This window comes from Muscardinus avellanarius, assembly GCF_963383645.1.
Source record: "Muscardinus avellanarius genome assembly, chromosome: 4".
Lineage (NCBI taxonomy): Eukaryota > Metazoa > Chordata > Mammalia > Rodentia > Gliridae > Muscardinus > Muscardinus avellanarius.
The window spans coordinates 129,838,979-129,854,568 of record NC_137789.1 but is presented as its reverse complement, the minus strand read 5'-3'; the positions used below and the strand labels follow the sequence as shown (position 1 = coordinate 129,854,568).

General features: G+C 51.7%; 1 protein-coding gene across 1 annotated transcript in view; it reads left to right on the top strand.

Moving 5' to 3' along the window:
- SLIT1 (slit guidance ligand 1) overlaps positions 1-15,590 on the top strand; it is a gene marked incomplete at its 3' end in the record, with an annotated part of 178,907 nt that overhangs the window by 151,628 nt on the left and 11,689 nt on the right. Inside the window, exons 26-30 of the mRNA XM_080695380.1 lie at positions 9,008-9,171; positions 10,893-11,017; positions 11,301-11,398; positions 14,818-14,957; positions 15,065-15,158. Coding sequence (XP_080551506.1) covers positions 9,008-9,171; positions 10,893-11,017; positions 11,301-11,398; positions 14,818-14,957; positions 15,065-15,158 — 621 coding nt within the window. The remainder of the gene's footprint in view (positions 1-9,007; positions 9,172-10,892; positions 11,018-11,300; positions 11,399-14,817; positions 14,958-15,064; positions 15,159-15,590) is intronic.

The window sequence follows — 15,590 nt, the reverse complement described above, 5'->3', positions numbered from 1 at the left end:
CGCCTCCCGAGCGCGGGGATTACAAGCGTGCGCCCCCACGCCCGGCTGTAAGGAGGGTTTGAAGGAAGTGATGACTGGCTCTGGGGAGTCTCTGACGTCTTGGGAGGCGCCACTGATGTCGTCATGGAAGAGAGGTCGGGAGCACCTTAGCTTTCTGTTGCTGTGACAGAATACACCAGAGAATCCACTTAAAGGAGGAGAGATTTATTTTGGCTCCCGGTTTCAGAGGTTTCAGTCCATTGCCACTTGGCCCCTTGCTTTGGGTCTTTGATGGAGCAGAACATCGTGACAAGATTATGTGGTGGAGCAGAGCTGCTGTCCCGTGGCAGCTGGGACGCAGACGGGAACGGGGTCCCAGTACAGCCTTCGAGGTCACACCCCGAGTGGCCTATTCCTCAAATGAGGCATCTCCCCCTAATGTTCCCACCACCTCCCAATAGCACCAACCGCTGTGGACCAAACCGTCAACCAGGCAGCCTCTGGGGGACATTCTAGACCCAAACTATAATGGAGTTTTCTATTTGAAAGAGATTGGAAGGGCGTCCAGGAAGAGGGAACAGCGAGTTACAGAGGCGTGGAGCTGGAAAGCACACGCACATTCAGGGAGGTTGCTGTCCAGCGCAGGGTAAAGGCCCTTGGCTGGGGAGGAGGGAAGGGCAGGGAGAGCTGAGTTCAGAGAAAGACAATGGAATTTCTTTTGTGCCATGCTAAAGAGTTTGGATTTTATTTTATAAATAAAAAAGGAAAGTGGGACAATGAAGCTGTAGAAAACTCCTGTAAAGCCGTTGGTGAGAGAGAGGAACATAGAGCCTAGAGGGGTGGACGGAGGCAGGAGTGAGTCTGGTTGAAGATGGTGGCTCTGGACAAAGCCCAGGCAGGGGTTCCTGCTCACTCGAATCCACAGGGGCCTTTTTCCATCTGATGGGTAATTTTTAAATGTGAGCTCATTTTTGGTTACCATTAATCTTTAGAGATTCTGAGGACCTGCCGGGCGTGGTGGCGCATGCTTGTAATCCCAGTACTTGGGAGGCTGAGACAGGAGGATCACAGGTTCAAAGCCAGCCTCAGCAGTTTAGTGAGGCTCTCAGCAACTTGGTGAGACCCTGTTTCCAAATAAAAATGTAAAATAGGTCTGGAAGTATAACATGGAGGTAGAAGGGCCCTGGGTTCCATCCCCAGTACAGAAAGAAAGAAAGAAAGAAAGAAAGAAAGAAGAAAAGAAATTCTGAGGACCTGCCTAGGAGATGCTACTCTCCTGAGAGCATTTATGCCTATCCCTGCTGGGCACAAGGAATCTCTGCAGCCAGGCACGTTCAGCCTCCTTTGCATACCCCAGGCTATGACCCAGCTCCTGCTGTCTGCTTCAGGACCCTCCTTGGCAGGCCTGGCCCTCTCAAGCATCTGGTCTACCCTTCCCACCTTGGAGTTCCCCCTCGTGTATCTCTTCTGCCTGGGGCTTTAGTTTGCGGTTGGCTGCCTTCCCTGTTTCCTCATGAGGGCTGAATAACACAACTTCCAAGAACTTTCTCATCTTGTTTCCAGCTCAAATCAGAGGCTTGGATCTTCAAGCCGGAAGCAAACCAATAACATAGGCTCTGAACAAACAAAAAAGTAAAGACTGCAAAAACAGCTTGAGGCTGTACCTGTATTTTGGAGGACAGTAACATCAGCTGCGTTGTTATAAGAAACAAACCAGTAAGTGAAGATCAGCTCAGCAGCAACTGAAGGACAGCACGTTGGCACTACCAATCGGATGTGTTTGTTAATTGTATGTAAGCTCGAGTTCTCTACAAAACAGCATTTGAATGAAAGAAACCTCTCTTTGTTAATGAAACAACTTCATACATGAATTCCACCCAGTGTACTAAGGTTTTAAAATGGAAATGGGCCGTAGCACACACAGTACTAATGGAGGCAGAGCACAAGGAGTCCTCGGTCAGGACATCTGAGCACCTGCAAGGAGTCAAAGGGTGGGAAAGGATGGGCAGACTCATCTGGCCTCACAAAAGCCAAGCCAGCAAGCCCTGTGGACGCCGGGGGAGGGGTGTGCTCACGGCTCCTTCGCAAGTCAGTGCTGGCCGAGAGTTAGCCTCCCCTGTTCCCAGCTCCTGAAAACGCTAGTGCTCCTAAGAAGCGGTGTGTTCCTCATGCAGCTCTTGCTGGGCCTCCTCCTGTCCACTGGCAGTATGGGGGTATAGGACCAGGATACAGTAAAGGGTCATTTGTATTTAACCCCTTGAACTCTAGGCTTGGAATCTGGACTTAGGGCTTTATGTCCTTGTTCTACCAGCAACTTGAAGTAGAATTTCATACAATTTACCCTTCTGTTTAGGCCTCTTCTCTCCTCTCGCCTGTTTAAAGGTTATTTTTAAGTCCCATATGATTAAAACACGCCATAATGCTTGTGAGTGTGCTTCACTGTCCTGGGCTTCAATCCACAGCTTGTCTCTCTGCTGCCATCTACTTTCATAAATAATTTGCAATTAGTTGATCATTCATCTATCTGTCCATCCATCCAATTAGTTGATCATTCATCTATCTGTCCATCCATCCATCCATCCATCCATCCATTCATGTCAGTTAGCTCCCTGTTATTGTCAGAAAATACTCAAGATAATCAAATTAAAAAGAGGGAGGGTCTATTTTGGCCCATGGTTTCAGAGTCCGTGGCCAGCTAGCCACTGTTTGTGGCTTTTGTGCCTGTGCAGCGGCAGCACAGCGTGGTGGGAGCGCGCAGCAGCAGAAGCTGCTCACTTTATGGCAGCTGGAACACAAGGAGAGAAAGTGGAGAGTTCAGGGCTCCAGTGTCCCTCATAGGGGACGCCCCCAGCAACCTAACTTCCTCCTGCTAGGTCCCACCTCCTAAAGTTCCACCTCCACCCAACAGTGCCACGGGCTGGGGAACAATCCTTAATACATGGGCCTTTGGGGAATATTTATTATCTAACCCACCTTATCTGTCACCAGCCATTTATCTGTCAGCAAATAGTTACTATGTGCCTGATCCTATCCTAAGTTCCTCGGTGTTCTTCTTCAGTATTGGGATCCTACATTTAACTGGCTCTAATCTGCTATCAACTAGAAAACTAGACTTACAAATTCATTAAGAATTAAGTATGAAAAGTCAAGATGGAATGATGTCATATGAAACTTGCCCACACGACAGAACAACAAGTAGTTAATAATGATGATTATTACACTGCAATTTATTCTATTATTATTTTGTGGTTCTAGGGGCTAAACCCAAAGGTGCTCTACCACTGAGCCACACCCATCCCTTTTCATTTTTATTTATTTTTTTATTATTATTTTGATGGTACTGGGGTTCCTGGAAGCCCTTCTACCTCCGGGCTACACTCCCAGACCTATTTTTATATTTTTATTTGGAAACAGGGTCTCCTAAGCCAGCGCGCGTGGCTGGCTTCGAACCTGCGCGATCCTCCTATCTCTGCCTCCCAAGCGCGGGGATTACAAGCGTGCGCCACCACGCCCGGCTTTCATTTTTATTTTAAAACAGGTTCTGTCTAAGTTGCTGAAGATCTCATTAAGTTACTAAGCTACGGTTGTCCTCAAACCTGTGATTGGAGGATGATAGGATGGGGCTTATAGGCTGTAACACTGTGCCTGGCTTGTAATTTACTATTTGATGAATGCCGAATAAATGATTAAATAATGTACAAATATGTACACAAGAGTTGGAGGGAAACATACTCAAATTAAATTAGTTCCATTTATGGGCGCTGATACTTTCCTCTTGCCTTTCCTTTGTGCCGGGCATTCACTCAGCAAACACGGATGATCGCTATGTCTGGCCCCGCGGGGGATTCAGTGCTTCCCTTCCTCAGAGAACCGCTTATACCTCCCCAAGTCCAGAAGAAAGAGACAGTACTGCACCCAAATAAATTGCCTAGGAGTAAGATGGCAGATACGGTCCAGTGCGGTGGAGGAGGTTTTCAAGTTTGAGTGTTTGCTAAGCCCCAAACCAGGAGAGAGCTGCTGAGGTCAGGCGGCATTAACAGAAGCCGGGAAGAGCTTGGCGTGAACACACCAAATGGCTGCTGTTTCAGCTGTGTCCAAGTCATACCAAAGATCAGCGACACAGGGTTATTTATACTTCTGCTGGATGTGTACCCAAAACCACAGGACTTCTGGATTTACAGGGGCCTGGCCACAGTCCGCAGCCCACCGGCTCTGCCTCCCTCGGACCTGTGACTCTGTTCCCCACTGAGTTCAGGGTACTTTTATTTTTTTTTTAATTAAAATATTTAAATTGTATTTCCCAGTAGTTTTCATGGAGAAAAATGGTCCCCAGATGAAAGTGAAGTACCAGTACTACTGCTAAGATGATAATATGGCCCTTAGCTCCAAAAATCCAGCCATGGATAATTTAGAGCTTGAACTACTAGATTCAGGTTGTGGCTCAATATGGAAACAAGAAATACCACGTGTGCACTGAGAAAGGATCAGTGCTGGGAGTAGCTTTTATCACTCTGTCTCCACAGCTTTTATTGTTAAGAAAGGACACTTATATTCAAGTTATGGCTTTGCTGCCATTTATAGAGGACATTTCTGAGCCAATGTAGGGATTTGTAAAGATCCTAAGAGACGTCAAGGGGCCCCCATAGTTACAAGGGCCTCAGACTCAATCTTTTAGGTGGTTTTTTTTTTTTTTTCTGTAATAAGCTACAAGTCTAAAAGAAGAAGCCATTCCTAATAAACTTTTAACTCCGAGCCAAGCGTGGTGGCGCACGCTTGTAATCCCAACGCTTGGGAGGCTGAGACAGGAGGATCGCGCAGGTTCGAAGCCAGCCTCAGCTACTTAGTGAGGCTCTCGGCAACTTAGTGAGACCCTGTTTCCAAATAAAATATAAAATAGGTCTTGGAGTGTAGCCCAGAGGTAGAAAGACCCTGAGTTCCATTCCCAATACCACAAAAAATAAAAATAAATAAATAAATAAACTTTTAACTCCTGCCTTAGGACCAGGCCACACCCCTTATAATACACTATAAGTTCTGTATTTCTCCTTTGAAGAACATAATTATATTACATTGTACTCTTTACTAACATAAAAATTAATCTGGTCAGCCAGACATGGTGGTGCATGGCTGTAAACCCAGTACTTGGGAGGCTCAGACAGGAGGGTCACAGATTCAAGGCCAGCCTCAGCAACTTAGTGAGACCCTCAGCAACTTAGCAAGACCCTATTTCAAACCAAAAATAAAAATGACAGCTTAGATGTAAAATGCCCCTGGCTTCAATCCCTAGTACCAAAAAAAACAATCATCAAAAATTAATCTAGTGAGTATAATCATTTTAAATATTCCAAATTTTTGTATTCGTGTTTTGTTTTTTTTTAGAAGTTAACCCCCTTTTTAAAACACATTGAAGCTTCAGAAACTCAGAATGTTTGACCTCGAGCTACGTCTGAGAGGCTTTGGTACTGCTCAGTATAAAGAGGGTAACATCACTCATCCATTAGCCAGGAGGGATGCTGTCAGCACATAAGGAGAAAAGAATTAAACGCACGTCGGAGGTTGAACCTGCCTTCCCCTTCAAGCAGCGCGAATCCCTTGATGCCCATCTTAGGTTATGTGTGCTGGTCCTTCCCTCTCCAGATCACAGGCTGTTTATTGAACCATAAAGTGAGCCCCAGGGATATTCCCTAGCTGCTCAAGGTCAAGGGCAGGGAGCAGCTGCAGTGGGGCCGGAGTCCAAGCCTTGCTCAGCCTCTTTTATAAGCCCGTGCATCCTCAGCCCTGCTATTTTGGGGAATTTGTGTTCATAGCCGCCGCCGCTTGCGTCAGACTGTGCACGTCTCCTGGGGGTCTGCTTCCTTGGTGCTGCCCAGCGAACGGCAGCGCATCCATCAGTGGCTTGATGAATGTACCAGTCTCATTATACACCTGTGTATTTTCACGATAACGTTGATACTAATGAACTCCAAGCATAAGGCGGGGGTTTTCTATTTGCTGAATCAAAGAACCATGGCTCCTTCTTTGCCCAAAAGGCATGCCTTCCTCATCTCTATGTTTCTCCCTGCAGCTTAGGGGAAAGATTCTGAGTTTGCCCACTGTGGTAAGAATGTTGAGAAGTGGGCTAGGTGTGGTGATCCATGCCTATAATTTCAATACTTGGGAGTCTGAGACAGGAAGATCGCAGGTTTGAGACCAACTTCAGCAACATAGCAAAACCCCTTGTCTTTTTTGGTTTTTTGTTTTGTTTTGTTTTGGATTTTTGGTACAGGGGATTGAACCCAGGGACTTTCTACCTCTGAGCTACACCCCCAGCCCTATTTTATTTTTATTTCAAAATAGCGTCTCACTAAGCTGCTGAGAGCCTCGCTACTTGCTGAGGCTGTCCTTAAACCTACAATCCAGCCGGGCGTGGTGGCGCGCTTGGGAGGCTGAGACAGGAGGATCACACAGGTTCGAAGCCAGCCTCAGCTACTTAGTGAGGCTCTCAGCAACTTAGTGAGACCCTGTTTTCAAGTAAAATAGAAAATAGGTCTGGGAGTGTAGCCCAGAGGTAGAAAGCCCCTGGGTTATACCCCCAGTACCACCACCAAAAAAAAAAAAAAAAAAAAAAAATCCAAAAAAACCTATAATCCTCTGTCTCAGCCTCCCAAATACTGGAATTAGAAGCATGAGGGTGTATTCATTCATGTCACCCCTCCATGCCAGTCTGGTATGGAGCTGCACCTATCCTCTGTATTTCTATCTTTTAATAAACTTCTTTAAATCTTCAAAAAAAAAAAAAAAAGAAGCATGCACCACCATGTCTGGCTAATGAGACCCTTTTCAAAATAAAAAATAAGGCTGAGAGTATAGCCCAGAGGTAGAATGCCCCTGAGTTCAATCCCAAATGTGGGTGCAGATGTGACGGTGCGGACACAGCCTTAGGCTCCTGGCCAGGGTAGGTGGACGCAGCCTTGGGGGAAGCTATTAACATCACATATACTTCCTCGGCTGCCTGAATTCTACTTCTGGGCATCTGTCCTAGAGAAATGCTCACACCTCACAAAGAGGCAGGTGTGGGAGCATCTGCAGGTGTGAACCACCACGTGTTCAGCGACCAAGAAATTGCTCATTAAAGCATGGGGAGCCGTTCTTTGCGGTGTCATGAAGGAGAGTGACAAGATGAGGTGGCTCCATGGATCCATCCCAAGCGTGCTGTCCAGTGGCCAGAAGCAGGCCGCGAAAAGATGGGTGGTGGGCGCGATCCGTGAGGAGGAGCCGCACGTGGCCACGGGGCAGGGGCCCGCGCGGGGTGTCCCTCTGTGGAGGGTGGTGCTGTGCTGGCAGTGAGGGTGTTTTTTGTGTAACGTGCGTGTAACGTAGTTTATTTAACCACTCACTCATTGATGACCGGTGATGGCTTCCAGCTGCCAGTCCGTTTCTTGCTGCTATAAAAGAATATTGCCAAGTGGGTAAACTGTAAACAGCAGACGTTGCCCTGGCTCAAGGTTCTGCAGGTGGGAAGTCCGAGGATGTGTGCTGTGACCCCTGGAGGCACGAGTGAGCACTGGCAAGCCACGGAGAGGAAGGAAGGCCCACGCCGCCTCTCATCAGGAGCCCCCCATCCCAGAGAGAGGGCAGCGACCCCACCCGGCCCCGCCACCTCTCAAAGGGCCACCTGTCAACACTGCGGTGCCATGGCAACAGGGTTTGGGCAGTGACATTCAGGCCACGGCACCAGCCTGTCACTTACAAACCGTGCCACTGCACAGACATCCCAATATCACTGCAGGTGCAGGGATACTGGGAAACTCCCAGAAGTGGAATTGATGTCTCCAAAGGCAACCGCATTGGCAAATTTAATAAAATCACAGGATTCTCCCCCAGGAAGTGTACCATTTTGCACCCCCCATTCCTAACACAGTCATGTGCTTTTAAAAAATGTGAAGTGAACTATATGTCATATCAAATGGACTCTTTGTGTGGTACTAGGGACTGAACCCAGGGGTGTTCCCCCACTGAGCTACAGCCCCAGACCTTTTTACATTTTAATTTATTTTGGTACTAGGGATTAAACTTAGGGGTATTCTACCTCTGAGATACAGGATCTCACTAAGTTGTTGAGGGTCTCACTAGCTGGCTGAGGTTGGCCTCAGACCTGGGATCCCAGGTACTGGGATGACAGGTCTGCCCCACCATGCCCAGCCTTTGCTTTTTATGTTGAAACAGGGCCTTGCTAAGTTACCACACATTGGCCTCTAACCTGCCATCCTCCGGTCTCAGCCTCTCAGGTACTGGGATAGTAAGCGTGCGCCACCATGCCTGGCTCAAATGAACCTTCTTAAGGTGTACAGCTGAAGGGCACTGAATACATTCACAGTGTTGTGCGGGGTGGAGACTTTTGCTTTGTCTGCTGGTCTTCAAAAGGGTTTACGATGAGAACACACTCATGTTTTCTTTGCTTAATTAAAACTGAAAAGAAAAATAAGAGTATGGGGTTTCCAAAGCAGAAAGCCCCAGGTCTGGAGCCAAGGGCTTCCCTGCACTAGTTGTGTGACCCCAGGGAAACTACTTATTCCTTACAAGGCTCAGTTCCTACATCTTGAAGATGCAGAAAAGAAAACTTGTGTGCGGGGCTAACGAGAAAATCCAATGCACAAGCATAGGAAAAGCGGCCTTGTCTTCGCAGCAGTAGACGTTGGTGGCTTTCTCCCCAGTGACCATGGGCGGGAGGCAACACATTCATCGGCTCTGGCCCCAGCAGTGTGGGGCCAAATCCCAGCACCCTCTTTCTCTGTGCGATCGAAGGCAAGTTCTTCAACCTTCGAGCCTTAGTTTCTGCAAATGTAAAATAGGGATAGTAAGGTACAATGAGGACTAAGTATGACAATACATATGAAGAACTCAAAGGGAACCAGCTGCACGCTCAGTGCTGATGACTTAGGGGCGGTAGGATTTTTGCCTGCCCTGGCATGGTGCCCGGAGCCCTAGGAGCACAGTGGGTAAGAGGCCCCCTGAAGCCGTAACGACTGCTCTCTGCTCTCTGCCCCAGGGCCATTGGTGCCAACCCCCTGTACTGTGACTGCCACCTCCGCTGGCTGTCCAGCTGGGTGAAGACTGGCTACAAGGAGCCGGGCATTGCCCGCTGTGCTGGACCCCCAGACATGGAGGGCAAGCTGCTGCTTACCACGCCTGCCAAGAAGTTCGAATGCCAAGGTGAGCCGAGGGAAGGGGTCGCGGGTGCTGGTTACAATCCCACCCTGCTGCAGGGAGCACAGGACTCACCCAGCCCTGGCAGGACCTTCCAGATCACCCTGTGTCCTTATGGTGACCGGTGGGTAGCGGGTCAGGTGACAGAAGCCAGGTGCCTGCTTCTTCTTAGCATGGCTACCTTCCAGTCCTGACAAATCACAAACGAAAAAAGTCAGGCAGAAAAATCTCAGGCCTCCGGAGTTTTGATACCTCCTCAGCGGTGTTTCTGGAAGCTCTCTGCCTCTCAGCAGCTTGGGCACTCCGGCCTCTCTTTGGTGGGCATTGCACTCGGCAATTAGCCAGAAATCCTTCTTGGGCTGGTGGGCTGGAGCCGGTGGGCAGCTGCGGCCCTCAACGTCTGCAGCAAGCAGAGCCTGGGCGTGACTGGCAGCTCTCATTTCAGGCTTCTGTAAATACTTGTTCAGGGGTTGATTGACTGACCGGCTGATGGCCGAGCCCCAGAGGCCCTGCAGAGCATAGACAGGTGGCTGAGTGGCTGCCCCGGGCCCAGCTGTGTGTGCAGGGAGCTTCTAGGGGAGGGCCCCAGGGGAACTTGGGGCACGGCCCCTGCCCTCTGCAAGCTCAGAGGCCACTATGGGAAGTGAAGCTGACAGCCAGAGGTTAATGAGGAGGCCGTGGGCCACCCTGCGCGCAGGAAGCTGTCAAGGCGGCCGCAGTTCAGAGGGGCCAGGTCTGTGGCTGGCTGCTGGGAGCCAGCCAACTCTCACTACATGTGCTCAGGATTTACTGAATGGGTGGAGTTGCACTGATGTTATTTTTTTTTAACTTTTTATTGACATATAACATGCATATAGAAAAGTACACAAACCCTGAGTGAAGAGCTTGCTAAAGTCTCTCTGAGCTGTCCAGGCAGACAGCACCGGCTCAGGACACAGAGCTCCACCTTTGCTTGGGAGTCCCCCCAGCATTCTTCTGCCATTCATGGGAGGGGTTTTATGTCCATCCATGCTGGTGCCTCTACAGCAGAACCAACGCTCCACACTTCCCAGAGGAGCCTGTGAGCAGGCGCGAGTTAACTGGCCGGGTTTCCTGTTTATTCTCGTGAAGTCCTAATGTCCCTTATAGGCGGTGCCCAGGTAGCATGGCCCCTGGGGCTGGACAGGAGCCTGCCGTGGTTGGAGAGGAGGCAGGAGAGGGTCCTCCCTGCTTCAGGCTTGGAGAGGAGCGGCCTCCAGGCACAGGGACATTTGCCTGACGTGGGTCCCCACAGAGCGGGCACGGGCATGCACTGCCTCTCTGTTGAGGTGCTGGTGGTCTTCCATTATCCCGGTGGTGAGGGGAGGTGGCAGAAGGGGAAATGGCCTCAGATGGTGTGAGAGGGCCAAGGGAATGTCGGCCAACCTCAGGAATAACGGCCGTGCCCGTCTCGCCCTGCGTGTGTGTGCGGGGCCCGCCCGGCCAGCACTGTGCGGGTTCTCTCACGTAGTCCTTCCAGGTCCACGAGGCCGGCAGCGGCTGACCTCGGGCCCACTCACAGGGAAGGCTCCTAGGCTGGAAAAGTGACTACACAAGGTGGGGCAGGGGGCTGACCGTGACCTTGGAGACACAGTGAGGAGTGGGCGTCTACACAGGGTGGAGGCGCCCACCGCCTCTGCAGGCTGGACTTCTGGGGTCTGGACTCTGGGCCCAGTGCTCTCTGCGCTAATGTCCTCCCGTCCCCACAGGTCCCCCTACTCTGGCTGTCCAGGCCAAGTGTGACCCCTGCCTGTCCAGCCCGTGCCTGAACCAAGGCACCTGCCACCACGACCCCCTGGAGGTGTACAGGTGCACCTGCCCCAGCGGCTACAAGGTGAGTGGAGGCTGAGGCTGGAGACAGGGCCAGGCAAGGCTGGGGCTGCCATGTCCTCCAGGAGGTGCCCGGCGCCCAGAGCAGGTGTGGATGAGTGAATGAATAAATGAACGAACGAATGAATGAATGAATGAATGGGTGAAGGAAGAAAAGAAGGATGACGGGAAGGAAAGGAGGGAGGGAGATCAAGTAACTCTGAGACAGGGAGGCGGAGCTGCGGAGGGCTGTGCGGCTCACACCAACCCCAGCTCCTTGAGGTCCCTTCATTGACCTTTCCCCCCAGGGTGGGAACTGTGAGGTGTCCCTGGACAGCTGTTCCAGCGGCCCTTGTGAAAACGGAGGGACCTGCCACACCCAGGAGGGCGAGGATGCCGGCTTCACGTGAGTGTCTTCGGATGGGCAGGCCCAGGCTTGCCGGTGGGCACGGCACCCACTGTGTCCTCCTTCCCCAGAGGGCCTCCAGGTGGAGGGACGGCTCGGGGCAGCAGACGCAGGCTGAGTCACATTCAGGGGCTGTCTCCAGGCCCACCCTGAGGAGGTGGGACACAGAGAGCCCAGGGGACCGCCAGGGATGCCAGAGTCCCGCGCAGGGTGGGCCGCTCTGCAGCCTCCGGGTGCAGGCTCACTCTCTGCCCTTGCCAGGTGCTGGGTGCCAGGGGCCTTTTCCAGGACACTGGGAGTCCATGTCCTCTGGCAGTGCCAGGGGCAGACTGGGGGCACTTGAGGCCTATAAATCTCCACTGACCCCGTAAAACCTCCCTGCTAAGCTAGACAGCTTGCTGGCTGTGCAGGTTGTCTGGAGGCAGCCCAAGCCTGCCCCTCGGGTCCAGCTGCCAGCTTCCCTCCCTCCTTCATGCTGCAGAGACTGCCCCTGGGTGAAGAGGGTCTTTGCAGAGAGATCAGAGGCCAAGCCAAGTCCTGGTCACTCCCTCTGGGTCTTTTCCGTCTTGTGAATAAATGAATGGGGGAAGGAAGGAGGGAAGGAAAGTAACTCCTGGGACGGTGCAGAGCTGTTGAGGGGCTGGCTGTCTCTGCTGGCACGCATTGGCCCCTGGGTCTCCCTGGGGCCATCTCATGACACCCACTGGCCGCCATAGGGAGGGACAGGCCTTCTGCCCCCCTCCACCAGCACCCAGGGCTGACCTCAGATCTCATGTCTTAAGTTCCCCCAGTGCAGTGTCACCATCCAAACCCTTCCTACAAACCTGCCTTCCCCCAGGGCCCCCAGCCCCCTCCCCAAAGCTTTCCAAGGAGCATACAGTGTTTGTTGCTTGCAAATAAATTGCCTGCAGAACAAATTGGCTCTTCAGAAAATGATGTTGGAACCACCGGCAGGAGCGGCCAAACCTGGCTCTGCAAACCCAAATTACCTGACATAAAACAGAAAACACCAAGTGGCCTCTCCTGGTGTTGCCTTGGAAACGCATCCTTAAAGGGCCAGGGTCCTCAGACTCCTGCGGGGGTAAGGGGGCTGACACACCCCTGCAGCGGGGCCCAGGGGCAGCAGGCCCTCCAGGGAAAAAGGGGTGCTTCCTGGAGTTACCCCCTCAGCCCCTGGCTCGGGCCCATCCCTACCACAAATGCAGCCCCCAGCTCTGGCCAGAGGAGGTGTTTTGCAGTGCAACTCAATGCTGCTGCCCCTGCTTAAAACTCCCTTGTTATTTAAATTAAACTCACCTGCGGCCATAGTGGCCTTGGACCTCTTACAGTCCCAAGTACCACTCTAACACCCTCTCCTTAGACTGACCGCTGAAGTTTTTCATTGTAAGTCTGATTTTTCCTTGCATAGGAGAAATGTCTTAGATGTTGTATATATTGTTACTCTTTAAAGATGAAATAGTCCCTTTGTCACTCTGTCCTCATCCTCTAGTGGCACCAGAAGGGCGTAGCGATTTCACACCATCTTAGATGCCCCATGAAGCTCAGGCGCAGCTGTGAAATGCCTTTTTCCTTCTTGCTCCTGGGCCTGGCTCTCCCACGGTTACCCCTCACCCTCACCCACCTAGTGTCATGCGTTTTTATGACTCAGAGTCTTTTGGGAAACACTTGGTGGCTTCTCTGCCACCAAGGTGGGGTACAAGAGTTAATATTTAAAGTTTTTTTTTTTCATTTGTTTCTTATAACCAAAATTCTCTGATTAGAAGTTTCTTTCGAGCTGGGCATGGTGGTGCACGCTTGTAACCCCAGTACTTGGGAGGCTGAGATAGGAGGATTACAGTTCGTGGCCAGCCTCAGCTACTTAGGCCCTCCACAACTCAGTGAGACCCTGTTTCAAAATAAAGAATAAAAAATTGTGCTGGGGGTGTAGCTTGGAGGCAGAATGCCCCTGGGTTCCATCCTCAGTGCTGCAAAAAAAAAAAAAAAAAAAAAGGAAGTTTCCTTTGTACTGAATTATCATTACAGTTACTAATAACATACCACTGTTCAAAACATAAACATAGCCATATTATAAATTGAACAGATAGAAAGTGTCACCAGAGCCGGGTGTGGTGGCGCACGCTTATAATCTTTAGGAGGCTGAGACAGGAGTTTCAGGGTTCGTGGCCAGCCTCAGCTACTTAGTGAGGCCCTTTGCGAGTCAGTGAGACCCTATTTCAAAATAAAGAATAAAAAATGGGGCCAGGGATATATCTCAGAGGTAAAATGTTCCTGGGCTCCATCCCCAGTACTGGAGGGGGGGGGACAGAAAACATCACTAGACTGTATCCCTTACTGGGTGGCCGGGTCTTTTCTGGCTTCCTTTCCCCCATTGGTTGCTCCTGTATCCATGGGTGTGGGCTACAAAACGGGAGAGGGCTCGGCAGACACTCTATTCCTGGTAGTTTGTTTTGTTTTTATAGACATAAATGCTGGGAAAGTTTGCTCACATAAACACGCCAACAGGATTAGGAGGAGTTTTATTATAGCTGTGTCGCTCATTTCTTTGAAACCCTTCCCAGTTTATGTGCCAGAAGCTCCAGAGCGACCGTCATCCAAAGTATTTTTAATGCTCACAGTTCCGAGGCCCCAGCCGTTCTCCATGCACAGAACCCGGCGCCTCTGGACTGCGCAAGTATGCGCTCAGTGGCCTTCCACACAGCAGGCTCCCTCGCTGGCCCTTCACTTGACAAGCTCCCACCCTGCAGCGGGGCGGGGGGCTTCCAGAGTGCTGGACAGGCCACTTTAGGGAGGAGCTTGTGCAGATATTCGAAGAGCTGGACTTGAATTTCTCAGACCACCCCCCTCTCTCTCCCCTTAGAAAACCTCGGGTAGCCCGCCCTGGAAAGGCACACCTGCATTTGAAGATCACCGATCTCTAGGACCCCCACAAGCCTACTCACCCCAGCCCCACTTGCACCCAATCCCCAAACTCTGCTCTCCACACAGTGCTCCTGAGCTGAGTGGACCAGAAGTTCCTTCCCAGAGGACTGCCCGTGGGGAGTCAGGGACATCCATCCCTCTGCCCCACCGCCTTCCCTGCCCTTCCTCATCTCCTTGGTTAGGTTAATCTGTCCCCTCCTCCAGGAAGCCCACCCTGACAGCTGCCCACCAGGGAGGAGTCAGGTGTCCGCTGCCCTTTCTGCCCACTTGCCTGCTTCAGTGCTCCCAGCATCCTGATCCTACCTCCGCTCGGGGTCGCCCTTCTCCTCTGTGTCTCCCCGCTCCTCTGTGGCCGGTCCCATGAGGGCAGGGCCTGCCTGTTCACCCCCATAGCTCCTGTCAAAGTAGAAGCCCTAACTTGGTGGAGCCATCCTGACTGGCAGCCTCAGGTTTCTATCCGTGCCCCGAGGGCTGCAGCTCCGTCCTCCCCTCTCCCACAGGTGCTCCTGCCCAGCCGGCTTTGAAGGACCGACCTGTGGGGTGAACACAGATGACTGTGTGGAGCACGCCTGCGCCAATGGGGGTGTCTGTGAGGACGGTGTGGGTAACTACACCTGCCGGTGCCCCCTGAAGTACACGGGTAAGCAAGGCGGGCGGGAGCGCACGCCCTGAGCCTGCACTGTAGGTGGCTGCAGGAGGCTCTGCCGGGCCTGCCTTCTCTCCTGCCTCTGCTCCTTCTCCCCCCAGGAAGGGCCTGTGAACAGCTGGTGGACTTCTGCTCCCCGGATCTCAACCCATGCCAGCACGGTGCCCAGTGTATGGGCACTCCGGACGGGCCCAGGTCAGTGCCGCTCATGGCAGGACCAGGGCTCCAGTCTGGGCTCTCCTCCTCCCCTCTCTTGTTCCTCCCTTGTAGAGGGTGGTGGTCTCTGCCCTGCAGGGTTCCTGAGAGTCAGGGCAGGGGAGCCAGGGGCACTGCTCTGTGGCCAGAGACCTGGGTTTGCGGCATGACTGCCTGGACAGCTTGGCTGCCCGAGCCTGCTTTCTCCTTGTAAACCGTGCACAAAGATTAGGTGAGAAAGCGCAGGGAAGGTGCTTGGCTGGGTCTGTGCATTCCAGACCCACAACTTCTTATCCCCTAAAAGAGAAAAAGTCTCTCTGATGGAAAAATCTGTTCCAGCCTGAACATATTTGCTAAGAAGGGCTGAGTGTAGATTTTGCTGCAGAAAGGTAAACTTTGGGGTGTCTGCTTATGGGGTTACCTCCAATCGCC